This window comes from Lentinus tigrinus (genome assembly GCF_003813185.1).
Source record: "Lentinus tigrinus ALCF2SS1-7 unplaced genomic scaffold L226scaffold_26, whole genome shotgun sequence".
In the NCBI taxonomy this organism is placed as follows: domain Eukaryota; kingdom Fungi; phylum Basidiomycota; class Agaricomycetes; order Polyporales; family Polyporaceae; genus Lentinus; species Lentinus tigrinus.
Window position 1 is genome coordinate 241636 of NW_027137935.1, and position 26340 is coordinate 267975.

At 56.2% G+C, this 26340-nt stretch overlaps 12 protein-coding genes across 12 annotated transcripts; 5 read left to right on the forward strand and 7 right to left on the reverse strand.

Annotated features, from left to right (window-relative positions):
* The first annotated feature begins 410 nt into the window (after positions 1 to 410).
* L226DRAFT_165071 (uncharacterized protein) lies at positions 411 to 2157 on the forward strand. The gene is made up of 6 exons (XM_067672582.1): positions 411 to 662; positions 731 to 949; positions 1010 to 1113; positions 1207 to 1758; positions 1814 to 1899; positions 1983 to 2157. The coding sequence occupies exons 1-4, from the start codon at positions 629 to 631 to the stop codon at positions 1738 to 1740; spliced, it is 891 nt and encodes a 296-aa protein (XP_067532485.1). The 5' UTR covers positions 411 to 628; the 3' UTR covers positions 1741 to 1758; positions 1814 to 1899; positions 1983 to 2157.
* On the forward strand, positions 1983 to 4831 carry L226DRAFT_490935 (uncharacterized protein). The gene is made up of 4 exons (XM_067677334.1): positions 1983 to 2308; positions 2388 to 3438; positions 3497 to 3693; positions 3760 to 4831. The coding sequence occupies exons 1-4, from the start codon at positions 2126 to 2128 to the stop codon at positions 4576 to 4578; spliced, it is 2250 nt and encodes a 749-aa protein (XP_067532486.1). The 5' UTR covers positions 1983 to 2125; the 3' UTR covers positions 4579 to 4831.
* A 140-nt stretch (positions 4832 to 4971) lies between these two features.
* On the forward strand, positions 4972 to 6727 carry L226DRAFT_165161 (uncharacterized protein). Its single transcript, XM_067672583.1, has 4 exons — positions 4972 to 5290; positions 5348 to 5442; positions 5726 to 5861; positions 5921 to 6727. Exons 1-4 carry the CDS (start codon positions 5248 to 5250, stop codon positions 6451 to 6453), a joined length of 807 nt encoding a protein of 268 aa, XP_067532487.1. The 5' UTR covers positions 4972 to 5247; the 3' UTR covers positions 6454 to 6727.
* On the reverse strand, positions 6415 to 9157 carry L226DRAFT_537666 (MFS general substrate transporter). The gene is made up of 13 exons (XM_067681356.1): positions 8984 to 9157; positions 8522 to 8921; positions 8395 to 8439; positions 8253 to 8312; positions 8184 to 8196; positions 8021 to 8124; positions 7879 to 7957; positions 7668 to 7811; positions 7352 to 7576; positions 7224 to 7267; positions 7110 to 7156; positions 6789 to 7034; positions 6415 to 6727 (listed from the first exon to the last, which is right to left on the reverse strand). Exons 1-13 carry the CDS (start codon positions 8989 to 8991, stop codon positions 6655 to 6657), a joined length of 1488 nt encoding a protein of 495 aa, XP_067532488.1. The 5' UTR covers positions 8992 to 9157; the 3' UTR covers positions 6415 to 6654.
* A 194-nt stretch (positions 9158 to 9351) lies between these two features.
* Positions 9352 to 11355, reverse strand: L226DRAFT_512518 (uncharacterized protein; the record flags this gene model as incomplete). Its single annotated transcript, XM_067678343.1, has 9 exons — positions 9352 to 9700; positions 9783 to 9868; positions 9944 to 10043; positions 10137 to 10251; positions 10322 to 10498; positions 10552 to 10634; positions 10683 to 10884; positions 10937 to 11036; positions 11092 to 11355. The coding sequence occupies 9 exons, from the start codon at positions 11353 to 11355 to the stop codon at positions 9547 to 9549; spliced, it is 1281 nt and encodes a 426-aa protein (XP_067532489.1). The 3' UTR covers positions 9352 to 9546.
* A 1530-nt stretch (positions 11356 to 12885) lies between these two features.
* L226DRAFT_573586 (uncharacterized protein) lies at positions 12886 to 14042 on the forward strand (the record flags this gene model as incomplete). The annotated part of the gene is made up of 4 exons (XM_067684877.1): positions 12886 to 13073; positions 13133 to 13543; positions 13615 to 13744; positions 13812 to 14042. 4 exons carry the CDS (start codon positions 12886 to 12888, stop codon positions 14040 to 14042), a joined length of 960 nt encoding a protein of 319 aa, XP_067532490.1.
* Positions 14043 to 14986: 944 nt separating this feature from the next.
* Positions 14987 to 16449, reverse strand: L226DRAFT_537670 (ARM repeat-containing protein). The gene is made up of 4 exons (XM_067681357.1): positions 16366 to 16449; positions 15293 to 16313; positions 15158 to 15241; positions 14987 to 15102 (listed from the first exon to the last, which is right to left on the reverse strand). Exons 2-4 carry the CDS (start codon positions 16298 to 16300, stop codon positions 15043 to 15045), a joined length of 1152 nt encoding a protein of 383 aa, XP_067532491.1. The 5' UTR covers positions 16301 to 16313; positions 16366 to 16449; the 3' UTR covers positions 14987 to 15042.
* A 536-nt stretch (positions 16450 to 16985) lies between these two features.
* Positions 16986 to 20009, reverse strand: L226DRAFT_588808 (uncharacterized protein; the record flags this gene model as incomplete). The annotated part of the gene is made up of 5 exons (XM_067685603.1): positions 16986 to 17801; positions 17858 to 18045; positions 18111 to 18872; positions 18969 to 19590; positions 19638 to 20009. 5 exons carry the CDS (start codon positions 20007 to 20009, stop codon positions 16986 to 16988), a joined length of 2760 nt encoding a protein of 919 aa, XP_067532492.1.
* Positions 20010 to 21153: 1144 nt separating this feature from the next.
* Positions 21154 to 22301, forward strand: L226DRAFT_573590 (uncharacterized protein; the record flags this gene model as incomplete). Its single annotated transcript, XM_067684878.1, has 4 exons — positions 21154 to 21341; positions 21395 to 21817; positions 21874 to 22003; positions 22071 to 22301. The coding sequence occupies 4 exons, from the start codon at positions 21154 to 21156 to the stop codon at positions 22299 to 22301; spliced, it is 972 nt and encodes a 323-aa protein (XP_067532493.1).
* Positions 22302 to 22692: 391 nt separating this feature from the next.
* L226DRAFT_467674 (uncharacterized protein) lies at positions 22693 to 23406 on the reverse strand (the record flags this gene model as incomplete). Its single annotated transcript, XM_067676085.1, has 1 exon — positions 22693 to 23406. One exon carries the CDS (start codon positions 23404 to 23406, stop codon positions 22693 to 22695), a length of 714 nt encoding a protein of 237 aa, XP_067532494.1.
* A 937-nt stretch (positions 23407 to 24343) lies between these two features.
* L226DRAFT_573592 (ARM repeat-containing protein) lies at positions 24344 to 25045 on the reverse strand (the record flags this gene model as incomplete). The annotated part of the gene is made up of 1 exon (XM_067684879.1): positions 24344 to 25045. The coding sequence occupies one exon, from the start codon at positions 25043 to 25045 to the stop codon at positions 24344 to 24346; it is 702 nt and encodes a 233-aa protein (XP_067532495.1).
* A 529-nt stretch (positions 25046 to 25574) lies between these two features.
* Positions 25575 to 26026, reverse strand: L226DRAFT_467721 (uncharacterized protein; the record flags this gene model as incomplete). The annotated part of the gene is made up of 2 exons (XM_067676089.1): positions 25575 to 25916; positions 25988 to 26026. 2 exons carry the CDS (start codon positions 26024 to 26026, stop codon positions 25575 to 25577), a joined length of 381 nt encoding a protein of 126 aa, XP_067532496.1.
* Positions 26027 to 26340: the final 314 nt, after the last annotated feature.

Sequence of the window (26340 nt, forward strand, 5' to 3'; positions counted from 1 at the left end):
CGGCTGACACGGTTCAACTGTCCCGAGTCGTCAATACATTCTCACTGTCAGGCTCGCGATAGCAACACGGAAGAGGCGGCCTGCCAGTGTATCCGAGTTTAGAGGACCTAGAGCGACAGATTCCATGAGCTTCGTCGTGTATGTGTGCGTATGTTCATGAGACAGAATCAAGTTCCTACTTACCATGGTCATGGCGATATTAAAGTACTGGGCGGATCCGTAGCGCCCGTATCGGCTTGCTGAGGACTAGGAACATCTGTTTTCTCTGAGGTCTACTACTTACCTTGTCTCTCTTCTGTTCGACTGTGCCAATCTTATCATCGACAAGGAACCGTGCGCAGAGAGACCATGACAGACACAGGACAGGTCAGACCTGTGCCCGAATGCCAGCGCGCTGCGCAACCTGCCGACTTCGAAACTTTCCCGGGTTCCGCGCTCACCACGATGTCCTCAAGGTTGATTTACCGCTGCCAGTACTTGATCAAACCTTCCTTGGAATCCTTATACCCTGAACGGGACCTGGGCTGGCACCCTGGTTGATGACCTGGCAGCCGTCTTGCAAAACTTCAGAGCTGGTGACCACATACTCGATATCGGCAACAAACTTCAGACCAGATCGGAGCATACGATGCAGGGAGTCTTCAGAGTGAATGGGCATCCAGGTACGTTTACACGACGCTTTCGTGTATGAGTGACCTAGACAGATCGTCTGGTATCTGGCACATTGCAGCCCTTCCTATCTCCCGTCCGACGATCCTCCACGAAACGCAGGACTTCGTCGAGGAGCCTGCATCTATCCCAGTTACCCCAGCACAGACCGTCGGCTTCATACCTAGTGCTCGCCTGCCGGGATCGCGGCGTGCTACCGAATACAACTACCCTCCATACCCATATCCCCCTTACGTTGGCAATGGGCACAATCATAATGACCCCGATACCCAACGAAAATGTACGTATGCATCCCGAGTGTGACCTTGGAGCCATGACGCGACATGGGTACGCATTGCAGGGACACAGGAGGATCAGGACCAGTATGACGAGAAGGTGCGGAAGAAGGCGATGGATGAACTTGTGCAGTCTTGGATGGACCGCTTGCAGCTCATCAGTGTCATAGTGAGTCCCATTCCCCGCAAAGTCATTGCTCCGGAAGCGTGCCACCCAACCTGCTCATCGAAAACGATTCGGTGGACTGAACTGCGTCGACAGACAACCTTCTTTGCCGCCATTGAAGCACAACTGCTCGGAATCACGACGCCCGACAGCGCAGACTCAGACCCGCGCGTCGACCAGGCTGCTAATGCTACGCTCGCGGGTGCTCTTGTCGTGCACGTCTTTGCCGCGATCATGTCTTTCTTCGCCGCATTCTTCCTCATTCGGTACAAGCTCTCCATGGCAAAGCGCGAGGAGCACAAGGTCCAGATCAGCGATAACAAAGGCGGCGTCGACACCGTCTCGAGCTCGTCCATCTGGTCGTCAAATCCGCACCTCAAACAAGTGGGCCCGTTCCGACGCGGGCAACCTCCGACACACTTGCTAGACCATTTGCACTCACTCTGCTTGGGGCTCTCCGCCACGGGGTTCATTCTTTCCCTGGTAGGGGTGATGTGCTTCGTGTGGTCGCGCCTCGCCCGCAGCGCAGGCGCGTTTGCGTCCGTGTGCATGGGCGCTTGCCTCATTTCTGGCGTTGCAGCGGTCTTTTGGCCTCCATCCTCCATGCATCGGAAACCAAAAACGGCATGAAGACGTCTTATACCCTTTGTATGTTTTCGATCTCTCCGTATTCTCCTCTTTGTAATTGACGAATCTATTGTAGTTGTACTTGTCGGATACCAATACATGATTCACTCCTTGTACGACCCTTTTCCCAAATTCTGAAAATGACGCGTCCTTTCGCCAACGGTGAGTTCTTAATGTCCTGCGCAAGAATCAGAATGGCCTTCGGACTGTCAAGGCCATTGTCGCTAATCGCCGTGTTGACAAAGCTGAGTTTGGATCGGATACGCCCAAGCGCCCACCTTTAAGTCTAGGCGCGCTTGCTCTTCCCAACCACCTTGCATTCTCTTTCGGACCATCACATTCGCCCCATTCTCCCTTGCTCACCACAAAACGCTTTACCTCACACACGATGGAGCGAGTATATAGGTTCTCCCCTTCCGCCTTCCTCGACGAATTCACTCCCCTCGACTTCCCCGACCCGACCTCGCGCTCCAACCACCCCGCCCAACCACCCTCGAAACGCTTCAAGCAAGCTTCCGACTTCGACGAACTCGACGTTGGAGGGTCTGAGGATCTGTGGTCTCAATCCTTCGTGCGTTGCATTCGTTCGATGCTCCTCTCAGACCGCTAACCGCGCCTAACCACCAAACACCAACCACCAACCACCACAGGTCGAAGTGTTCAATGACGCCTATTTTTGCTCTGACCACACCCTCGTTATGACATACGACGATGATGACGACGAGCAGCACGCCTTCGGAGCACTCTACGACGACGGCGACGACGTGCCGGAGCAGGGCTCCGGTGCGCAATGGGGCCTCATCCAGGCCTGTGTTCTCTTCTTCAGAGAGGACGAGGACCCCTTCGCGCTCGACGACAGCACTGATCACCCCTCCCAAAAACAACAAAGCAGCCTCTCCTACCTCTCCACCTTTGTTGCCCGCGTGCTGTCTCGGCAACACCATGCCCACCTATTCCTCGTCGTCGTCTCTGGACCTAGCGCCCGCCTTGTCCGTGCAGACCGCGAAGCATTCTTCGCAACACATACCTTCCCTTACAAGGTTACCCCAGACCGGAGCCTCCTACGTGATTTCTTCCGGCGATTCACCGACATGAGCGACGCCGAACGGGGGATCGACACTTCCGTGACGCTACTTAGAGCGGGGCTCGGGTCGGCTGGCGCCCGCCGCGCCTGCATGTACCGAATGGCCGCTAGGGAACTCGACGGAGCAGCCGATTATGCACGCCAGTGCTTCGAGGAGAGCCTGGACCCCGAGTGGCCGTGGTACTCCATCAAAGTCGGCGTGCAGGAGTTCCTGGTCGCAAAGCCGCGGGTGTACTCCGACAACCCCGGCCGGGCTGCACGGGGCTACGTCGCAGTCTGTTATAGCCCCGAATCAGCCCGGGGGAGGTTCGTATGGCTGAAGGACACCTGGCGGAGGACGCTGGACGACGAATACGAGCAGGAGGGTGCGGTCTTGTACGACCTGAACCGGCTTGGGGTTCAGAACGTTCCGACGCTGGTCTGCCACGCAGATGTATCCAGCCACCGCTTCGACTTGAAGGACACGCTGGAACGTATGCACGGCCGGCAGCCAACCCGGAGGCGGTCGCGGATCGAGCGTGTCCACTATCGGGTGGTCACAGCAGAGGTTGGAGTGCCGATCGAAGACTTCGGCAACAGCTGGCAGCTGGCCAGCGTCTTCAGGGATTGTCTCATCGGTGCGTTGTCTTTCATGTGTCTTGTGCGGCGAGGAGACTAACGCCATTGTCTGAATAGGGCATCGCGATGCTTACGCGCGCGCGCGGGTTCTGCATAGGGACATCAGCCAAGGCAACATACTGATGGTCCCGTATGACGACCAAGTTGACGGAGAGAAGGTCGTAGCATACCGAGGCATGCTAATTGACTGGGAATTCGCCGAGCGAGTGTTCCGACGCTCCGTCCCAGGGTTCGTTTACAGGCGGATTCGTCGGGTAAGTCCATGACGCCCTCGAAGTCTTCCGGTCTCGTCATAGATGTTGATATACTCTCTGGTATAGGGAACATGGCCTTACTTATCGGTCAACGCAATGAACCATCCCGAGGTTCCTGTCACTCCGGAGGACGACCTCGAGTCGTTCTTCCACAGCTTTGTGGGTCTCGCCATATCCTACATACGCCACACCTGCGCCAAGCCCGCTCAGTTCGATGAGCAGTACTTCCGCACCTCGATGGCCAGTCGTGACCCCTGCGCGTCCCCATTGAAGGAGCGCTGCGTGAGGCACGGCCGCCTCTTCTTCGGTCTGGAAGGTGACGAGAGCCTCCGCTTCCTGAAGGAGACCCGGAGGAGGCCGTCTGGTGGCCGTCACATTCAGACGGTTCTGGTGTCGCACCCGGTCGAACGGGTGCTCGAGGCGTGGCTCGTGTCGATCCGCGATCGATATGTGAGAGGGAAGGTGTCTACGCTGCAAGTTGCAACCAGCAAAGCGACCGTATCATCCGGCAGAGACAGACACAACAATGAGAACACTCCACGAAAGACGGCTGCGCATAGGGCGCACGCTGCACCGCTGTCCTCCTTGGAGCTCAATGTTGGGGTTCCTTTCGAGGATGAGGATGCATGCGACAGCGAGCCTGAAGAGGGTGCATCCGAGCTCGCAACTCACAAGGCGATCATCAATATCCTTTCCGACCTCCTCGAACGAAACATCTGGCCGGAGAACGACAAGACTGCCGACCAGCTGGAGCAGGAGGATGACAAGGGCGTCACGGAGGAAGAGCGACTCGCTGAGGACGCGGGGAGTCGACACGATGGAGCCGGCGAGAGCGGCCCTTCTGCAAGTCCCGAACGTCCCTCAAAGCGGCGCAGGATGTTTTGAACTGGCGTTTGCGCCGGGCATCACATTCCTGAAGGACATTGAATCGGCCGTGTGTGGCCACGGCACGTGAGGCTTGAAGGATGCTCCCGTCGCAAGATAGCCCCTCAAGTTATGCCCCGTACACTTGCTGAAGGACGCTGTCACTGGCAGCATCTGCCTGGATTGTGATTAGAGGCGAGTAGCTGTGGATGGATTGGAAGGAACTTCAGGACTACCGCGTTCATATTCATGGGCAGCAAGCTTACTAATAGCCTTAACTTATTGCTATATCGCTCTAAAATATTCTGCGATTAACGGAGTTGCGTGATGGTTCTTCCTCAAGGGGCGTCTAGCTTGCCTTTCCTAGCCCACTGGGCCTCCGAGGCGTGAGAATATTCGACTCTCACTTCTTCACCATCAACCACTAGCTCCGTTGCGCTACTCATCGACCTCAGTGGCTCCTTTATATGATCTCTGAAGTCTACCTCTATTCCACTGTCTTAACTCTGGAAACACTGCCTAGTAGAAGCATGCCCGGAGACAGCCGAATGGGGACCGTCACTCCAGCGAAGCATCCTCCCTTCACCCACCCTTCACGCGGATCCGTATAAGTACTCCAAGGACAGGAGCAGCCCCCCATCCTGGCTTTGCTCTCGACGTCCACCTTCTCCCTGCAGCTGTTTCTTGGGGATGCCCATGTTCAAGTCGTTCGCCTCCGCCGCCGTCGCCCCCGGTGAGCATTATCATGCCACGATGGATATCGACGAGCATATACTGACTGCGCATATAGTCACCCCGCCGACGAATCCTGATGACGCGACGAAGCAGGCGTTGCTTGCTGTCGTACAGGTCTGGCTAGATCGCCTGTCGGCCATGTCCGTCGTGGTAAGTACCTCGGCTTGAGGCACGGTTCGCTGCATGCAGAGATGGCGTGTCAAATCTTGACCGGTGCCACCTTGACCTGGGTCTGACCGTCAATGCTCATCAGCGCATGGCGTAGCACAGAATGGCGCATAAGTCGACCAGCGCTGCAGGTGTGGACACGACGGTTGGCCGAGGGGTACAAGCGGTCGCCGGTCAAGCCCATCTCTGCCATTTCGCGCGCATATATCATGTAGCGATGTACAATGTGAAGTGCATATATTCTGACGCGCATATTCCCATCCAGACGTCGTTTTTTGTCTCCATTGACAGCATGCTCTACTCTTTCGCCGCGAGCGCCCCGGACTCGAGCGACTGGTCGGCCATAGGCACACTCATCATCGCAAGCCTAGGCGGCGCCATCATCCTTCACGTTTGCGCATGTGAGTGGCGAAGCTAGGCACGCGATCACTGTTTTTGACATCTCGCTTGCTGTTGCCAGCTATCCTGGCATACTGCGGTTCCTTCGTGCTCATCCGCTACCGCCTCAAGGACGCCGAGAAGACCGAAAAGGATACGGAGAGCGGCGCCGCCAAGCCCTCCGTTGACACGGATCGAAAGCAGTTTCGTGCCGGAATTGCGCCGCTGTCCCCGGGTCCCACCCTCACGACGACGACGACACCCACCGAATACGTCCGCGACATCTCGTGGGAGGCGTACACCGACCTCCGCTCGCTCATCTCCGTCAGCCAAATCCATCCGTTCGCGTGGTTGTGTGGCATGATGCGCAAGGCCGGGTTCCGGAGGGATCCAGAGACCTCCGGTATGGACGATACGGTCGTGCAGCTGCACTCGATGGTGCTCATGCTGACGCGTGTGCACACTGTGACGGTTATCATGACCGTGCTCGGGTTCATCCTCGCACTGTTGGGTACCGTCGCGTACTTTTGGACGGGGCTTCCGCGGGCACTGGGCATCTTCGCTAGTGCGTGCTTGGGCGGATGCATCTTTGCTAGTGCAATTGCTGTTCTATAGCTGCAGTATCTCCTTCATTGCTCTGCGACGATTTCTGGTTCCGGTATATCTGTATCGATGCTTCTTGGACGCTGTACTCCAATTGTACTATACACATCATCGATCCATTCATCTGAAGATCTTGTACACTTTCGGACGTCTTGACTGGACATGATAGGTTCGTAAGTCGTTTCCTCCTAGTGGACTTGTTCCGGAGGGCGCTCAATCGAAGCGTCGAGGTGTGTTCGGGACCAGAGCCCACACACCGACCAGAAGAGCCATCATCGAGACGACACTGCAGCAGATATTCAGAACCCCTTCCATGTATCACTGAGGATAAAACATGAATCACTCACACTGGCTGCAAGACTTTGATTCCGACCTTGGACGCAAGCGCGCCCGTGACGAACGGCAAGAATGCCGACCCTGCCTGCCCAAACCCCGCAATCCAGCCAATACAGCCTGAGAGGAGCCACGGAGGAAAGATGCGCCGCGAGTGGCTCATCACGAGCGGATAAATGGGCCCGAGGAGCATGCCGACGCACGAGACGGCTACGGCGCCGCCGACGAGGGACGGGACGAGCCAAACGACGATCTCTAGTCTGCCAGTATGCGAAGAGCAGATGTTAGCGTCACATGCGGGTAGGCGACGGAGGTGAGCGGTGACTGAGGCGTACCCAATGCAGAGAATGCCGTAGAGGAAAATCGCGCGACGTTCACCGACCTGTCATCGGGGTCATTTCTTTCAAGCCAACGAACGGTACAGATGAAGAGGGCGGGGCGACACGTACCAGCTTGTTCACCCCCAACAACACGATACGACCAACCATCAGTCCTACAAGCAAGTCCGAGTCACTCAGTTAGCACAGACCCTCCAAACCGACAAGACGACGCGGCTAGAGTAGTGTACGATACATACCGCCGAAGAACCCAGACGAGATGTACCCCGACGACGGGCCTCCGCCGCGCAAGTCGATGACATAGGTGACGATCCACCCGCCCAGCGTGACCTCCGTGCCGACGTAGATGAGGATGAAGAGTGCGAGGAGGTGCACGTCGCGCAGGCGCATGATCTGCTTGTACTTGTTCCCGCCGGCGCGGTCGTCGTTCGGGCCTGGAGGGATGCCGATCTGTGTTAGGAGCGCTTCAGAAGGGGAAGGGAGGGGTGGTGGGTGGTAAGTTAGTGATACTGAGGCATTGCGGAGGTGAGCTTGGGTAGGGTAGGGGGAACGCACCTTCGAGCGTCCTGAACTTGAAAACGGAAGCGATCATGCAGACGTTGATGAGGGCCAGCCCTAGGGAGACGAGGTAGTGGAAAGACCAGCGGGGCATCTGCGAGAACTGGGTCGCAACCAATGGGGAGGACAGTGCCCCAGCCCCTTTGGACAGAACAGAATGAGCCAACTTATACTGGTATAGCTCATGAACAGCGTGGCAGATGGTCACCATAACACGCGTGCAACACCGCGAGCCGAGTGGAGACGTGCTGCTTCAGCCCAGCGACAAAGGTGTTTGCACCGGACAGCTACGATATATCACATCCGACCGACCTCAGCAGTGTACGTGGATGTATGCTGACGAAACATACCTGAAGCGCTATCCCGAGCCCCATGAAGAACTGTCCGAGGACGAAAAGCGGGAATGGCGGCGCTGGGGCCTCGAGGGCGTATCCTACCAGCTGGGACAGGGCACCTGCCAAGTCCGAGGTTAGGTTACGGTGATATCGTTGCGTTGACAAGAGGAAGAGATACCAAAGAAGAGGACCTGCCACACATGTGAGTTATGCAGGATAGCACTTCGACCGAATGACGCTGGCATACCTTGCCAAAACCGAAGCGATCCGTGAGGTAGACGTTAAGAGCCGCAGCGACGGCGAACCCCTGCATTCCATAGTACAGCGATCATGAGGTCAGTCAGCGTACTCATCATCGTTCCAGGATCCTTGGAAGCCACCGCACTCACAATGAAGTTGAACACGAAGATCAACGAGACGACCGCAAACCCGATCTGCGCTCCCACACTATGTCAGCATCATCCCCAGGCCCCGTGCACTCAACTACAGCGCGCAAGGACGGAGATCTAGACGTACACCATACACGACCTGGATCCTGGGCAGCAGCGGACCAGTCGTCCCATCGTTCCACCCAGCGAGGAACATAATAACCAGCGCCGTGCCATACATCAAGTGCGCCTGAAACGGCAGCCGCCGCGTCGCGCTGGCAGCCTGACTCGGCGTAGTACTTTGCGGCGTCGAGCGCCGGGAGGCGGACCGGGACAGTACTGTGTGCGACGAACGCTCCACCGGCTGGACGCTGACGATAGCTGCAGGAAGAGAGCCTGTGGAATGGCATTGCACTGGAAGCTGCAGGGGTTCGAGGGCGATGTTCTCGGGCTCGAGCTCGTGTTGACTGGGAGGCCCAGCCTTCGAGCTGGGCGCCCCTTTGTAGTGGAGGTGCGGGACGACGTCCGCTTGCCTCACGATTTCTACACTACGAGACGGGTGCGTTCAGTTGTATGACCAGATATTTGTGGAAGAGATGGCAGAGCCTACTCGTCCATATTTGCCCCTTCGAACGTTGGCAGTAGGTGGACACGCCGGTGTAGCTTCGCCGAAACTTGAAGGCCCTCAAATCGTTGCGTCCAGCAGCAAAGTCCGGGGTATTCAGATACTAGTAAACTCACAGAAGTGCTCGTCTGGGGCAGGAGAAGATGACGGGGAAATGTGAGTGCAAGAGGATCGAAGGATGACTTGAAGTTAATACGTCAATACATAACTCCGACAATTCTCCGAGCGTGCACTTTGACGCTCTTCATACGTACATACTATAGGCCTCATGATGAGTACCAGTGAGTACTCACCAACATTCATCATTGGGATTTCTGACCTGGCTCGAGCATACAAAGGGGCGACATGCGTTACGGACGCTCGTCTAATTCGATAAGTAATTATTGGAGGAAAGGGCGTGATCCGCCTCCGTATGTATGTGCCACGGAGACTCAACGTGAACCCCGCCTGGCGAAAACAAACGTATAACTCTGAAGGCCGGAGTCTTATTGGGCCACCGAGCCACTTTCTTAGCGAGGAATCGCATACATACTCACGTACTCGTCACTTCACACCTCGACACCCTCCTTCTCCACCCGAGCTGCCCGCATGGCGACCCTAACCTCGGACTCGGTCGGCACAGCGAGCGTGGACTGCTTCAGCGGGACATCCATATTCTTGTCCTTCAGCAGCTCCCGGAACGACCGCACGTCGTCTTCGTTCCTACAACATCAGATACCGCAAGGTCAGCTTCCGCCCTGGCCTCTAGTTCGAGCGATTGGAGTTTGGGGGATGGGAAACGTACGTGATGAGTCCGCGGTCGAGCTGACTCTGCGTGAGCTCGCGCAGGTACGGCAGGAGGAGCGCGTCGTACTTCTGCGTTCCCTTATACTTTGAAGTGGTGTATGGTACACTATCAGCCCAAGACGGAAAGCAAGGCAGCACAGGGAGAGGAGAAGCACGCACCTTGAGCATGACAGGATCGCTCTCCAGATGCACCTTCTCCAGCAGGGCGGGAACGAGAGGGCTGTCCGCAAAGTCTTCGATCTTGCGTAAGATCGGGTGGCTGTATGCGCTCGTCAGCGGAGTCAGTCCGAGTCCGGTGCCCGACCCCGAGCACAGCAGAGCACAGTGCGCAGGCGGACCGCCAATCACTCACACTCCAAAGATGATGGCGTTCGTCCGTGGGAGCTTGCGGAAGGTCTGGTGGTCGATCCGCAGCCAGAAGTCCTTCGGGTGTATTTCAGGGTTCGCAGGGGCGGAGGCGACGTTGTCTACCAAGACGAGGTGAGCAGCGATTTCATGAAATTCACATTCACAGAAGCCGAAGATGGGGGGACTCACGCCAGAAGAGGTTGCGGTCGTCGGTGATCATCCAGCTGGACCGCTCGAACGGCTGGTCGGGCTGGAAGCGCTTGAGCGTGCGCTCGACGCTTACGAGGAGCTTCTCGTTGAAGTACGGCACTGGGGCGTGGAGGACCCTGATCGGCTTCCCAATCGTCTCTGAGAGCAGGTAGAAGCCTGTGGAGACGGTCAGCTGCGCCGCAGGTGCCAGTGGAGTTCGCATCGCCCACCTGGAAACCCGATGAGACCGCCAACGAGGTAGATCTGGCCGTCTTCGCGCTCCCTGCCCATCAAGAAGTCGTCCTGGACCAACCTACGAAACCGTCAGCTGGCTAGGTATGGCTTCCGATGAGGGACCTACCGAGCGATCACGTGAAGTGCCTCGATGCCACGCTTTCTGCTCAGGCCTTCGTGCCGTTCGCTGAAGACGTGGTTGGTGATAGTGTCGTATCCTTCGCGAGTGAACAGTGTTGGGTATCGTTTCGGAAGGTAATCCAAAAGCTCCATCAGGAGCTCCCCACACGCTTCGTCATTGTCGGGTAACGAGTCGATGACGACTTTGCCTGAGTACTAGGTCAGTTCGAGTACGTGCATCGTTTTGCCAGGTAGACCCACCTTGTTCCTTGATGACTCGGGCCTTCTCGTCGATGTACCACTTGTACTCTTTGTCAATCTCAATCCAGTGGTTGGCATGCATGGGCTGATGCGCCATGGTCTGTCCGCATCATGTAGAAAGTCAGACATGGCGAGCGACCGATGCCCGAGGTGACACCTACCTGGTAGTATGGATGGCGCACTGTCTTGTTAGCATACACAAAATTCCGCGATGTGGTGTTCTCTAGATCAAAGTCAGTTAGAGGATCGGGATCTGGGAGTGACGACCCCGGCCGCGGGGCAATCTTCGTCTTCTCATCCCTAATCGTACCAAGAGCACCTGGAGATCTCCCAGAAACCCCTCTCAACCGAATATACAACCAAGAGAGGAGGCTGGCGACGAGGATTGCGCCGCCTAACACGACAAGATCGACCGACATGCTGGCGTGTGGATGAGTCGATCTGAACTCAAACGCTCTGCTTGGTGCCTCTTATCACGGCGGTGGCTCGGTGGCTGAAGCTACGATAACAGCCCGGTTCTGAGCTTCTCTGGAAAAGCGGAAGAGGCCAGAGACGATTTAGTCATCGTCAGTCTCTTCCATTCTCAGCCATAGGCTCAGCCGCCTGCAAGCATGGAGTCATGCATGTCGCGCGCGTGCTGCCGTGCCGATGCTCATGCGGTCATTGACACATGTGGATTCCCTGTCGGACAAGTTATGTCCCGCGTGAGCATGTTGGAAACTGGGAAATACGAGGAGATTAGAAAGGACTATACCTGAAGCCGCAACCGGTACGTACTGAGGACCAAGTACCGAGTGCACGTGTCCCACGCCTGCTCGGTCGAAGTTGCCAAGCTGCGGAACTTTTCACTGCAGAAGGACTTGGAGAAGCAGACAGAGTTCGCCCCACGTGAGTGTCTTGTCTCAGTCGACGCCGGCCGGTACATCATGCAGAGAGAGCTATGGCCTACGCGAGGGCTCGTGCCAGTGAGTACATAGTAGGGAGAAGCCTGCCAGTGCCAGGCTCCAGGCTGGACTATGCCGTGGGAATGATCGGATTGTGCCGACTAGCGGACTAGACTTCCACTGCCGCTGCGTGCGCTGCCAGCTGTGATTCGAAACCACCGTCATTTGGAGAGGAACCTCACTCAAGTTCAGATCTATTCAACATTATGTTGCAATCATTCACGCATACTTGCGAACTGGAGGCCTTTCCATGCAGATAACAAGTCGCCGACCAACTCTCGGCTCCCGAGTCGCCACCACTCACTCCGGTCAATGAGCCGGGATGCTTACCGTATGGCCCGTTGCCAACTTGCAGCAAGAAGAATATGAGCTGCATACGCAATCACTGGCACGACGCGCTGGAAGCTCGAAAAACGCCATCAAGAAGTTTCTTGAGCTCCGTACCCACCTGAAGCCGTCCTGCCGTCGGACGAACTTCTGCGTAAGTAGACTGCCATCTCTTGAACCCTGCATATATGTGACCGGCTATGTCAGTCCTTCCGAAGATGGGATGCAACTACCCGACCGGTCACTGAAGGCCGACCCCGACCGTCGTGCTAATGTGTACCGCACCGTGGTCCGCAGTGCGCAGCAGTCCTTCCTTCTACTTGGATCTAGCCTCATCCTAGCGTGAACCGGTAACCATACAACACAGCTTTCGGTGGATGTAACATCCGACGTTGTATTCAACGTCGATCATAGTGCCAAAGAATGGTAGCGCTGTGGGAAATCCCAGAAACAACGTAAGCAGGATTCGTGGGTCGCTCCGCCACTCCGAGAACGCTCCTCCTCCCGAACTTTGACCCTCGAGGTCGGAAGCCTTAAGGGCTTCGGCTGGTGAGGGAAAGACAATATATTACGCTCACCCTCAGGCTCTTCCACCTCCACCCAAGTTACAGGAAAGCCGTGTTTTGTACCAGATTCTCTTTTCATCAGGTTCCTCAGATACTGACCGCGTATCTCTCGATGAGTTCCAACTCGACTCATGAGTTTCCTTCTCCTATAGGCGGCGTTCCTTTCCCGGAAGATTTGGTTCCTTCCATACTTTTCTCCACCCTTCATGCTCTCCTTATCCCCATCTTTGTCTGGCGCCTTGTCCGCTCACGGACGCGCACCTTAGTGCTCCTTGGTGTCTGCTGTTTCACAATAGAACGGTGAGTCACACTAGTGTATCTGATGGGGTGAGGCGTGACTGAACCGATACTGCAAACAGGACCGTCTTTCATGCCCTCCGAGCCTACGCATCTCACCACTCCAATTCGCGTGAGAGCAAGGGCCTCGAGACGTACTTCCAGACGACGCTTGCCGGCGGGTACGTCACGCTGGGTCAAGACCTCATGAACGTCTCTCGTGCGCTGTTCGTGAACGCGACGAAAGGCTCAGAAATCCTCGCCCGCGAGGCCAAGTCGAACAAGAACCACAAGCCCGACTGCGGCATGGACTGGTCCCATCTCGCAACGCTCGACTTGGAAGATCATCCCAGAGCGCGGACGTTCATTCGTCGGGTCATGTTCTTGGTAACCATGCTGTTCTGGGCCGCGATTATCATAGGTATCGTGGCGAGCGTCGACTATCCGAAGGTCCTCAAGTCCGGCGCGTATGGGACCACCGTGCGGGGCCTCTGGTACGTTATACCTATCCTGACTTACAGTACACAGAACTAGTGCTAACCCGGAAGCCATTCGTTACCTACAGGAACACAAGCGCTGCGCTTGCGATCTCCTTGCTCATGGGGCTTGCACACGGCGCCGTGTGGGCCTGCTACGCGATCCCCCGTGTCCCACGCCAGTCTACGATATGGATCGTCCTCATCGCCGCTCTTGTCGTACGTCCATTCCATCTCGTCCATAAGATCGTACCTCATCCTGACGCGTGCGCCCCTGCACTGTCAGACGGTAGTACCGGTATATCGGCTCTACGTGCTCCGTTTCTCGACAACGTCGCTTGCCTCCGACGCCCCTGGGTCGCTCAACTCGGCCCAGTCGAAAGCCACGTTCTACGTCTTCCACTCGGCACCTGAGTTCCTCTCCGCTGCGATCCTCGTCTCTCTGGACGCCCGTCAGGTCTTCAACACCGGCTTATGGGGGGACAGGCGGAGACAAGATCCCGAGAGCAAGGTATGACCCTCTCAGGGCCTCATATAGCGAGGACAGTACCGCTTGTTCCAGTGCCAGTGAGTATGGTTGCGTCGCTTCCTTACGATTCTGCGCTGACTATTGAAGCGATGTCCGTGGCTCAGGCTCTTCGTGGTCCTGTCAGTGTTCGATGGGCAGCGTTGCCGAGACCTCTGAGAGATGTGTATGTGCTTTCTACATGATTCCTGGGGACGTGTACCGGGCGTGCGTCGTGGACTTTTACGGTGGACCGTGACTATTCCGTTGCGGGGAAGCAGTACAACGCTTTGTACCATACATTCGTTTGATTATGCAGGAATTCTTGCCACTGGCGGTCATTAACTTGCCTTAGTACTCTGCAAGACACGCAGCTCCTGCTCATACTCTTGCGATCATGAGCGATTCCATCCGAATAGGGCTGAGCATTCCATATGGATGTCGCCTGGTGTCGCGGACCGACCTCGCTGCGAGATGTCCGAGTGTGCGCACATTGGAGGTCGCTACGGCACAACTGAGCCCTTCGCGCATTGATCCACATCCCTATCAGTTCAGTAGACGATCTCCAACATCGCATAACATGTCCTTAGACATTTTGGGACGAAAGGACTCATCGTAATCTGTTGCTCAAGTGGTTCAGTGTAAGCGAGTAAGCTCGCCTTATGCGAATAACAAACTTGATAATCACGGCTACTTACCATGCTAGGAGTTGGAAGAGGCGCTCACTAGCTTGACTTCCTCCTCCCAAGATTCCGGGAAATTTCTTCTTTCCTATCAACCCGACGACGGACTCGACTATCGTGACTTATCTTAATTGACTGGACTCTTTTCTGACCGACAGAAAAACGTCTTGGATTGCAGTCACGCATCTTGTAATTCTCAGATGCAAATGGTCGGCGTCGATGTTCCAGGTGCGTCGTCCTCCGAGTCGTGCCTCTCCTGCTGCGACAACGCAACACGTTCAACGGCTCTTCGATAATTCGTGCGTGCTATATATGTGCTCAAAATCCCATCACCGCAGAGCGTACGTGTACCGTGGCGGCACTCCCCCGGCGGCGTTCTGCCTTGCAAGCTGGGTAGGAAACAGTGAGACCAGGAACAAGTTAGATGACGAAAAGTGCAAGCACCCGTATCTGCGCGTTACCAATGGTCTTCGGCGCGCCCATCTGATTCCGAGGAACCCATTTGCGCTCACGCAGCTCGATCACGTCCTGCGGTCAAAATGTCAGAGCATGTAAAGAACAGATCAAGGGCCAACACACCTGCAACATGAATTGCAAACGGTACTTGATATTCGGGTTCTTTGTGAGCTCCTTCATGCGGGAGAAGTAGACGTCCATGTGCGCGCGGGCCTTGGGGGTATCGAGGATCTGTCCAACTGTCGTCAAGAGCTTACACAAGCTCTCGATCTCCTCCTCCGGGTTCTCGACGTTGCCAAGGAGCTTCTTGACACACTCGTGCATGATACGCTCCGTCAGCATCTGCAGCTTGAACAGCTCGCCGATAAACTTGATGAGACCGAGACCCTGACGCTTTGCCTTCTGCGCAGCGTAGTACTCTTCGGAGAAGGTGTCCTCTCCCTCCTTGTTCGCCTCGTTGGCCGCCTTCACAGCCTGATCCTCCGTCGCCTTCGTCGCCGCAGCAGCCGCAGTGGCCTCCTTCGCAACCCAACCACGCTCGAAGTCCTCTTGACAGCGGTTGAGAAGGTACTTGCGGAAGAGCTGGCCGCCCGCGATGGGCTTGCCCTCGGCGTTCTTGATGCCGTCGTCGCGCACGTTCGGGCTGATCTGCTCCATCATCTTCCGGCACAGACGCGCGTACATCTCGGACCATGTCGCCTCGTCCGTCGCCTTCTCGAACACAAGCCGGATGACCTGAATGAGCGTCCTGCCGTCCTTCTCCTTCTCCGACTTGTTCGCCCACTCGATGATCTGGTCGGAGATCGAGTCAAACCGCGCCATCGTGAGCTTGTTGAGCAGCGCGCGGACCTTGCGGTCGACGACTTCGGGTGACTCCTGCTCAGTGGGCTGGCCCTTCTTCGTGAGACTCGCAGGGGTCCAGCGGACCCTGCTTTCGACACCAATGGGGTACCTCAAGACAGTGGGGGATTGCCATGGTTTCTCTGCACGCTCGAGTGCGGCATATGGTTCCACATCCAAGGATGTCGTGCTGGATGAGAGGTGGGAGGGGGCTGATGCGTATTCGCTGTGGTCTTCGAAGTCGTTCTCGTCCCCAGCAGAGCCGTCGACGTCCGACGAATGGCAGGACATTGTGCCTCCGGGCCTGCTCATTCGTCTCGGAATGTGATGAGAGTGCGAGGTATGAGCATACGCACCTATGAGGTCGTCGCTCCAGGCGAGAGACGAGTGCTATCCGTAGTGGAGGTGGCGCACCATCATGAGGCTGCTTTCACGGCCCTTTGCAGCTCCGCAAGCAATTTGCCGTGTGCCGCAGCACACCTCCGGAAGCTTTGCCGGTGGTCCGCCGGCGTGGAGGAGGAATGGAGATAGAAGATTGAGTTCTTACCGCAGCACGAATTTGAACGCTCAGGCTCTTGATGTATCAATGTTTACAGGACACCCTTTCGAAGCCCTTGAGAGTTTGACCAGGATACATATCGCACTCAACAAAATAGTACGCGATCCATCGTGTCCCGCGCCGGTCTACGATATGGTTCGTCCTGATCTCCACTCTTGTCATACGCCGCCCATAGTAAGTTCGTACCCGTTCGTGCATCTCCCTGACGCGCCCCCCTCTGCTCACACTGTCAGACGGTAGTACCGAATATTCTACATTGTCAACCGGCCATCTTCCAACGGATGCGCATTATTGTGGGTAGTATGCGATGGTGTTACTATAGATAGGACTATTGTACGAACAACGTATCAAGCAAGACGTACGCATAGATGAAACATCAACATCCTTGATATCCTCGACAGCAAGAGTAGGGCCAGGTCACTTCGCAGACGCCATAGGAACCATCCCTGTAGCCACATCGCGACCTGCCTCTGCCAAGCGAGCAGAGGGACCGCCAGCGGGTGCAGTCTTCGCCTGCTTGGCGGGTTTCGCGGTCGAGGCAAGTACCGAAGGAGCCTGGCGATAACCATGAAGACGATCGTTGACCGTATCGTTGTCGGTCCATAGGCTATCATTGCCGACAAACTCTTCAAAGATATCCACTATGGCGTGATGGGTCTTGAGGGACTCAGCAAGCTGCTGATCCTCCTCGGTGGGGCGAAGGGGGTCGGTGGTGACGGCATTGTGGGGTCGCGGTTTCGACTGCTCACGCGCCGGACGCAAGCTACGCAATCGAGCGCGTTGCAGGCTTCCGCGAGCATCTACCGGTGGCTGAGAAAAGGAGGACAGGACGTCCACTTCCTGCGTTGGCTTTGCAGGCTGTGCAGGCTGCCTGCCGGCCTCCCATCGCAGAACCCGGTAACGAGCGCGGAACAGATTAAGGAGCTTGTCGACAAGGTCGTTCATGGCGTGAACCTCCTGTGGACCGAATCTGAGAATTGTGCCCTTGTAATCGATCTCGCCTGTGATCATAGATGTCTTCTTCACCAGCGGGGCCGAGGGAACGGACTTCGCGTTCACGCTTGTGTCATCGAAGTAGTGCTGCATGAGGCCTTTGATGCTGTCGTAGTTGTGGACCAGGAATCGGACGGCGTTGTACAGGAGGGTGTGGAAGAAGGACTCCAGTTCATCCGGGATGGTGACTGGAAGGGTAGGATGCAGCAGGCATCGGAGAGACATGAATTGCCACGTTCCCTGTAAGAGTTTACGAGTGTCAGTTCAATTCAAACCGAATGCATTTTTGTACGTACCGTGCGTTCAGGTTGCCGCGCGCACGCCACACGGACATCTTTCGCGAGCTCCCAGTCGGTCAATATCCCACTCCAGATGATACCGACGATACTTCCATCTTTTCTGAAAAGCATTGGAAGGATCAAGATGTTACCGACGCTGACATCGCGATGAATGATGTTGCAAGACTCATACGCTGCTTGATGAGCTAAGAGGGAACATGTTAGATTCAAGGTTTGGGTGCTGTGAACATGAATATGGCGAGAGACTTACCGCGCAAGCAATCAAGGACAACGGCTGCCCATATCCTGCTGCTGGGGAACGCCGTGCATGGCAAGCAGACCTCTGCCACGATGATCCTGTAATGAACCATATGACGAATCCCCGAGCCGGGGGGGTGGTGTTCTGCTTCGGCATCCTTCGCTGAACGCTTGACCCCGCGACCGGCCTCAGGCTTGTCCGAAGATGGACCCGACACAGGAGGATTGCCAATCTCGGGCACCGACGCGGGTAAAGGGGGCAGCTTAGAGTCCGCGGAAGGCTCCTGGCTGCCCAGACCAGTGTTGGTGGCTGGTCGGCTTGCACGGAGAGGCGCAATCTTGCGCTTCGACTTCGGGGGAGGCGGTGGTTGCGTCGTTCCAGCTGTGTATGTCGGCGAGTACTTAGAGGTCTCGGTTTCCTGCTCGGTGCCATCTCGCTCGCAGACGTCTCCATGGGTGATCAGCGTAGGGACGTTAAGAACGCCCTCCTTGTTGAGCTTGTCGAGAACGTCCCCCTCCTTGTCGACGCCGTCGTAGAACGGTCTCCACGCATCCTTCAGGAAGACGAACCGCTGCGTCTCCCAGTCAAGCGCAACGTACCCCCGAGTGCCGCGACCCACCATGCCATTCGCCTCGAAGACGGGTTTGGCAACAAGAAACTTCCTATCTCCCACTGTGATCTGGTAGCGGGGATAGTTTCCGGTGAGAGATTCGCGGAAGAGGTCCCGCATGTACGTCCAGACGGGAGTCGCATCGGGGCAGAGTGATGGATGGTCTTTTGAAGCGTCGCATGTCTGGGTAGGATCCAGATGAAGGTGCTAAGCCTTGAACAAAGGAGACTCAGACAGGTCAGCAGAAGGCTCCGCGAAACCAGTCGGCATTTTGAAGCCTTTCGGGACCCAGCGTTCCTTATACGCTTGATCCGTAGGAATGGGAAACCCGAGGACGTCCATCCGTCTCCATCCGCAAGACTCAGTCGACAAGGGGACAGCTGTGTGATCGACACCTTGAGAACAGTCGTCGAGCATCGTGAACCCGTGGAGGAATTGAAGGAGAAGTCGCATGTTGGTGACGCTCTCGAGGTAGTTGACCGCAGATGTGAAGGCAACCCCGCCACGGTCCCAACGCAACATTCGGAACTCATCCCCGTTGACGAGAAGCTGGAAGAGCTTCGTGCGGTGCTGGTAGGAACACACCCTTCCCGCATAGGACATGAGCTGCCCTCTAACGTGGCGACGCGTGGCAGCCGTAGCTTCTACATTGTATCCTTCTCTGTCGTCAAACGGGTCGTACTCGCGGCCACCGCGCTTGAACTCGATTGGTAGTCTTGACAAAGCCCAATTTGGGGCGTTGGGGACGATCTTCTCCTTGTCGCTCTCTGCGATCAAAGTCGCATCCACCTTGAGTTTTTTCTTGTCGCCCTCATCCGGCTTGTTCTCCGACGTATTGAGGATGTAACCAGGGAAGAGGTTGAACTTCGTGTTCACCTCGACCTGCAGCTCGTCAGTTGCCAACCCGTAGAAAGTGCCTTGTTACGTACCCATGCATCCACAATGCTTCTCTCCACAGGTCGCTTCTTCCCAGAACCACCGGTGGTTTTGGTTTCCTCCGCATCCTGTACCTTCCGTTTATCCGCAATCTGGGTCGAGAATGCCTTCCAGATCTGTTCGATGCGGTGGTCTGGATAGCGAAGATCGAAATCGCAAGGAACAGGGACGTATTTCTTCTGGAACGTAGAGGGCGTGAAGGGGATGGAGGTGTTGGGACAGTCTTGCATGTCGTCTTCGCGCTCCTCTTCCGCGAGCCGCAGGTCCTCGATGCCGGGCTGGCGTGTGGGGTCGTGAGTGCGGGGCCGGTCGCCCTTAGCTGGAGAGGACTGCACAGAGGGATTACTATAGGTCTGAGCAGGCATAATGGAAGTGGTTGCAGACAAACCTCGGGGGCGCTCACGCGAGTCTTTTGTACCTCGGAGGGGGCTGGTGGTTAGAGATCTAGCGCGAGATCTGGGGTCACCGCGGCGACGCTTTGGTGAGCTTGCGTAATCAAGATAAGGGAACAAAGAGGAAACACAATCGGAACTGACCAAATGATGCAACAATGGCCTTTCCAATGTCTGTGGCTGGTGACTATGGCTTCCAATCAAACTCGGAGGTGCCACTGGATTCCAACAAGGCCTAGCGGTGAAAGCTTTGAACTATGAGGCTGAAGTACTTTCTAGCACTCGTTCCGACATACTTACCAAGTATAACGGCGATTCGCTCAAAGCTTGGGCAACGTTGAGCTGGGGACGGTGGGCGTTGCTGTCAAAGCGAAGTTTGGTTCAATTACCCGAATAAGCGGCCGCATGTTGACGGCGTCAATGCAAGTTAGTAACGAGCCGCTTACGTCACTTATTTGCTCTACTTACTACCTTAGTTCTCGGTAAAATCAGGTAACATCTGGGGTAAATCCGTTCAACGTAGACTCGTGTCATTAGTATACTATTAGTATACGACCCCCTCGGGCCTGACTCTCTCCCTCCACCACAGTCGATTCAGATGTTGCTCGGACGCCTATCGTCCTTTCTAAGGCGCAGCAAGTAGTATTGACCACAGCTGGCACACTTGCGCTGCGCTGATATGTCTGCATGATCTGAGTGAGTCCTTGGGCTTTGCTACGCATAGTATATTTAGCATGCTCATTATCCCATGACACTCTCGGGTATGCATGATGAAGTACTCGGTCGCAAGAGGGCCATGTGTGAGCGGACAGCTTTCCCAAGCTTTCCCCGCCTATCACTGATACTATCACTTACCTGCGGAATACTCAACCGACGCAGCGTGCATCTAGCACGATGTCATATCGCGCGCTATCCTTCCGATCTCCTCGGTAACACGGTTATGTCGCACCCTCCTCCGCTCTTCCTTCGCTGAAGACCGACCCATGGTCGGAGCAACCAGCCACAGGCGACTGCGCAACAAACCCGGGCTGGTATAGGAATGATCCCTTGCGACGATTTGCACTTAAGGCGACTACTCACACTCTTGGTCGTTACATATCCTACCGCGCCTCAAGTAATGGCCTCCAGCTCGGGGCATCAGTTTCCATCTCCCATCGGAGGTGCTCCACTCCCTGTCGACTTCGCTCCGTCCATACTCTTCTCAGTTCTTCATGCCCTTCTACTTCCCATCTTCGCCTGGCGTGTAGCTCACTGTCGCACGCGCAACTTCGTGCTCGTCGGCACCCTCGCATTCACAATAGAACGGTAAGGCCCATGATTGCTATCACAGGCTCAGTCTGGCTCAACGCAATGGACAGATCTGTCCTCTACGCACTTCGCGCCCATGCGGCCCACGACGCCGGGGCGCGCAACAGCGAGAGCCTTGAAACGTACTTGCAGACGACGCTCGCCGGCGGATTCATCTCCATCGGCATCGATCTCATGCAGCTCACCCGTGCCCTGCTGGTCAACGCGACTAAGGGTTCGGATATGCTCGTCGTCGAGGTGAAGAGCAAGATGCCCGATGATGGGTCGGATACATCTCTCTCCAGCAGCGAAGTAGCCAAAGAAGGCTTTGCAGGCCTCGAGGACCACCCTCAAACACGGGCACGCATCCGACGAGTTATGCTTGCCGCGTCGATCCTGTTCTGGGCGGCGATCATCATGGGCATCGTTGCTGGTGTGGACTACCAGAATGCCCTCCACTCCCGAGCACACGCGGATCTCGTGCGGCAACTCTGGTACGCCTCCTGGAGCCTCCCTCATCATTCATACGTGCTAACCTAGGGCTGTTCAGGTACGCTAGCACTGCGCTCGGTCTCATCCTACTCAGCGGTCTCGCAGTGGGCGCAATTTGGGCCTGTTCTGGCATCCCCCGTGTCCCGCGGAGCTCTGTGATGTGGATAGTTCTCGTCGCTGCCCTTGCTGTAGGTTTTCACCACCCCTGCCACAGCTCTGAGATACATTAGCTGATCTCCTCTCGCATTTCGACAGTCAACAGTAGCGATATACCGGCTCGTCGTTATGCGCTTCTCGACGACATCGCTCCTCTCCGACGCACCAGGCTCGCTGAACTCGCTCGATTCGAAAATCACGTTCTACGTATTCCACTCTGCGCCCGAGTACCTCGCAGCGGCGATACTCATTACGCTGGACGTTCGCCGCGTCTTTGCAACCGGCTTGTGGGGAGACAGGCGATTCCGCGATCCGCAGCCCAAGGTCTGAGGTTTGAGGCCTTTGGCTCGTGGTTCGTCAATTAGCCGAATCTCTCAAGGTCGGAACTGGGCGGAGGATGCGGAGGATTACTCTTCCAATTCGACTGACAGTGGTGACTGCGGAGCACCCTCGGACTCTTGGTACAGTGATGGTTTTGCATGATATGGTCTGCGTTGACGCGTTGACGGCTCATGGTACATGTGTTGCTGGACATTACAACGTGATGCTTCGTCAGACCCCGGAAGACTTGTTTGGCATTGCGTGTCATTCCAATCGAAGTACCTAGTCGTACAACTGCGATCACGCTCACAGCTGCTTGTGGATAGTCAAAACATCTGTGGGCGCGACATCAACATGTCTCGATGGAGTCGTAGTCCGTCTCGTAACTGACCTTGGAATCTCATTTCGCCCAAGCCCTCCGCAGCTGATACGTCCTCCCATGCCAGGTATCGGCTCGCTCGAACATCTTCATCCTCCACGGAGTGCGAGTGGCATGCTTGAATTCCGGCCTGTCGAAGTTGGCCATCGACTCCCACTCATGCACGGCAAGGTATTTCGGCTTCTTTCCCCTCGCCATCACCTCCGCCGCATCGGTCCCATTCGCCGGCCCCACGTCCCTCAGGACGAACCTCCGTGTTCGACGCCATCCCGGCACCTTTGCCAGGAGCGGGATGTGCTCCTCGCGATACCAGCGATTCAGCTCATCCTCCAGCTCCGGCTTGACCTCGGCCTCCATCGTGATGAGGATCGGACCTGGGGCGCTCTCGTCGTACCCTGCGGCAGGCGGGATGACGTCCGGCTCGATGAGGTCGTACGTGCGGCGGTCAAGCAGCTGCACGTGCCGCAGGACGTCGCGCTCGCGCGCACTGGCAGTGTTCGCGAGGGTGTTGTAAGGGGGCTGGTCGAGGACATCGCAGGAGTCGATATCGTAGAATGCGAGGTACGAAGGCCGCTTGTCGTCGACAGCGATCCAGCGCGAGGCCGATCGGAAGGAGGATATATCTGTGCGGAGGGGTACGTGCTCGTTGTCGTACCAGTCGTTGAACTCGACGTCGGTGAGGTTGGACCCGACCTCGCCGGGAACGAAAAGGAGACCCTGGGGAGCTTGTGGCATGGCAGGATTCCCGTGGATGATTCAAGGTATTGAACGTCTCAGCTATGTCGTTAATAATATACCTGTGCACTTTCTCAACCCTCACGGGCTATTACTGGCAGACAGCGGATTGGTCATGAATCTCTCACCAGGGCAGTTCTAACCTGTGAGCACCAAACCTTCTCATCTAATTTGGGCTGAGTCCTGCATGTCTGCCAAGTTGTTGAAGTGGTAAGTAGATTTGAATGTACAGTCGTTAATATATGAGCGCAAGATTGGTGTTCAGTCGGGTAAACTACTGGTTGAAGCCCGCCTTATAATCGAATAACAACAACTTGATAAACGTTACTTACCTGAGTTCTGAAAGTTCCGGCGCTTACCAAACTTGACTTCTTCCTCTTTCCTCAAATTTCATTTTCGGCCGAACCCTCCCTCACACTAGTACTCGACAGTTGCAGCGAATGCTGGATTGCATATGAACCAGCTGCTGGAAATATCTACAGAAATTCCGTCGTGCATTGCACCCATTTCGTAATTCTCGGATGCCAGAAACATCACGGTCAATGCCCCCCCGTGCCTCGCCTGTTCGCCTGCGACGTGGGTATGTCTAAGAGCTCGAAGTTAATCAGGTATGTGAATTACCTATTGACTCACCAAGAACATGCTGTGCTCGGAAACATCTTTTCACCACGGTCTGTAGGGTTCCTCTCCGGCGGCATTCGTAACCCGGGCAGGATACATTCAGACCACCACTAGACTCGATGTCAGGGAGTATACGCACCTGTGCGTGGACCTCATCAAGTGTCTCCGGCATGACCATCCGGTCCCGAGGGACCCACTTGCGGTGCAATTCCATCACCTCCTGGATTCAGACACAGCACGTCAGTGCGAACAAAGAGCAGATGCCCGAAATAACGAACTTCCAGCATAAAATGCATACGGAGGCTGATGTTTGGGCTCATGGACATCTCCTTGATGCGCGAGAAGTAGACGTGTGCGCACTGGCCTTAGGCGTGTCGAGGTCCTGGCCGACGGTCGTCAAAAGCTTGCACAAGCCCTCGACCTCCTCCTCCGCTGGGTTCTCGACGTTACCGAGGAGTCTCTTGACAAAGTCGTGCACGACACGTTCCGTGAGCATTTGCAGCTTGAATAACTCGCCGATGAACTTGATGAGACCGAGACCCTGACGCTTTGATTTCTGCACAGCGTAGTACTCGTCCGAGTGCAGGGCCCCCTCCGAGCCATCCTTGTTTTGCTCGACGGCCGCCTTCGCGATTCGGGCGTCCTCCTTGGCGGCCCAACTGCGCTCGAAGTCCTCCAGGCAGCGATTGATGAGGTGCTTGCGGAAGAGCCGGCCTCCAGAGACAGGTCTGCCCTCGAAGTCCAGAATCCCATCGTCACCTACGTTCGGGCTGATCTTCTCCACAACCTTCCCACACAGACACGCGTACATCTCCGAAAACATCTCCTGGTTGGCAGCAGCCTCGAAGATGAGCCGGACGACCTCGTACAGAGTCCGGCCGCCAGTCTCGCTCTCCGACGTGTTCACCAATGCAATGATCTTGTCGGAGATGGGGTCGAATCGTGCCATAGTCAGCTTGTTCAGGAGCCCGCGGACTGTGTTGTGCACGAGAGGAGGCTGTGGGGGCCGACCATTCATCGTTATTGTGAGGGACCTCCATGGCACCACGGCGGCCTCTCCCCGAATGGCCGATGGCTCTGTGTCTGACCTGAGTGCCCACGAGCTGAATTGTGACATCGATTCTGAGTGTTGGTGAGTTTCCGAACGCGAGCGTCAAGGAGCACACTAACCTGCTTTAGCTCGCTGGGCTGACGGTGTGATAGGATGAGTCGTTGAGTCGAATGAAACTTGACAGTCCTCACGAGCGTGGTAGTGGCCGACAAGCACCGAACCTAAACCTTGTCGGCTTCGCGGCGTTGTGCCAGGTATGGTCTTGTCCGCAGTTTCCGACTCCCTGAACACGATGTCGGAGAAGATCACAGTGGAGGATCGATGAGTTATCACAAGCAACACAACCCATAGCTTGATCTGCACGGTAATATACACTGGTAGAGTAGGCAAGACATGGTATGCTACAGATCCCGGGAAGAGCCAGCTTCAGACGGAGAGGGCAGAGACGAAATGAAACTAGGAGGCTGGACCGGACAGATTCCTGACATACATGTGCTCAGAACGCATTCGCGATCACCCACGCCTCGTTCCTGAACGCGTTCACCGCGTCGCTGTCGCCCTCCCAGTCCGGGCGCCACCCCATCTGCCGCTCCCGCCGCGCCAGGTGGCTCGCGAGCTCAGAGAAGCCCACTGCACAATCGCGGTGGCCCTGTGGGAACGCGTAGAGCGCTTCACGGTGCGTGAAGATGGTCTCGAGGTAGTCGCCGCCGGTGGTGGTGTACGCGCCTGAGCGGATCTGGTCGAGGATGGCCTGCAGGTACGCGCAGCCGCAGACGGGCGGAGGCGGAGGTGCCGCGGGTGCGGTGGCGCTGGAGCTTGAGCAGTTGGCGGGGCTTGGCTACACACAGGACAGAGAATGTTGTGATTAGCCTGATGGTGAAGGCAGAGAGAAAGATGTTAGCGACGTACTTGATAGGTCGAGTCCTCGCTGTCGGAGGAGTCTGACATGGCTGCGTCTTCGACGCGCCGTGTTCGAGATGTCTGTGAGGGCTCGTCGCTTGCCTTTCTCCATGGACGGAGCGAAGGCGTCAGTACCACTGCGTAGATGAGAAGCTGCTCAAACTCACGAAGGCAAGCTTGCGCTGGCTGTCCAGCGACATCGTTCCGAGCAGCTGCGCCAACTGAGAATCGATTTCCATGAACTGTTATCTCACAAGCATCAGCGCACAGTTGGTTGGATGGCGGATTCTAGGGTAACGTACGCTCGATGGGCCGTTCATCGCGAAGGGAACTGAGCAGGGTATCTGGAGTAGTCGTGGATT

Coding starts and splice junctions, on each gene's coding strand:
- L226DRAFT_165071 (XM_067672582.1), top strand. CDS start 629: ATGCAGGGAGTCTTCAGAGTGAATGGGCATCCAG. Junction 663..730: donor CAGAGTGAATGGGCATCCAG/GTACGTTTACAC, acceptor GGCACATTGCAG/CCCTTCCTATCTCCCGTCCG. Junction 1,114..1,206: donor TGCAGCTCATCAGTGTCATA/GTGAGTCCCATT, acceptor CTGCGTCGACAG/ACAACCTTCTTTGCCGCCAT.
- L226DRAFT_537670 (XM_067681357.1), bottom strand. CDS start 16,300: ATGTCCTGCCATTCGTCGGACGTCGACGGCTCTGCTGGGGACGAGAAC. Junction 15,242..15,292: donor GTTTGCAATTCATGTTGCAG/GTGTGTTGGCCC, acceptor TTTTGACCGCAG/GACGTGATCGAGCTGCGTGA. Junction 15,103..15,157: donor TTGGTAACGCGCAGATACGG/GTGCTTGCACTT, acceptor TTTCCTACCCAG/CTTGCAAGGCAGAACGCCGC.
- L226DRAFT_165161 (XM_067672583.1), top strand. CDS start 5,248: ATGCCCATGTTCAAGTCGTTCGCCTCCGCCGCCGTCGCCCCCG. Junction 5,291..5,347: donor CTCCGCCGCCGTCGCCCCCG/GTGAGCATTATC, acceptor CTGCGCATATAG/TCACCCCGCCGACGAATCCT. Junction 5,862..5,920: donor CATCCTTCACGTTTGCGCAT/GTGAGTGGCGAA, acceptor TGCTGTTGCCAG/CTATCCTGGCATACTGCGGT.
- L226DRAFT_537666 (XM_067681356.1), bottom strand. Junction 8,440..8,521: donor GGATCCAGGTCGTGTATGGT/GTACGTCTAGAT, acceptor GTGGGAGCGCAG/ATCGGGTTTGCGGTCGTCTC. Junction 8,313..8,394: donor TCTTCGTGTTCAACTTCATT/GTGAGTGCGGTG, acceptor TATGGAATGCAG/GGGTTCGCCGTCGCTGCGGC.
- L226DRAFT_490935 (XM_067677334.1), top strand. CDS start 2,126: ATGGAGCGAGTATATAGGTTCTCCCCTTCCGCCTTCCTCGACGAATTC. Junction 2,309..2,387: donor ATCTGTGGTCTCAATCCTTC/GTGCGTTGCATT, acceptor CAACCACCACAG/GTCGAAGTGTTCAATGACGC. Junction 3,694..3,759: donor TTTACAGGCGGATTCGTCGG/GTAAGTCCATGA, acceptor TCTCTGGTATAG/GGAACATGGCCTTACTTATC.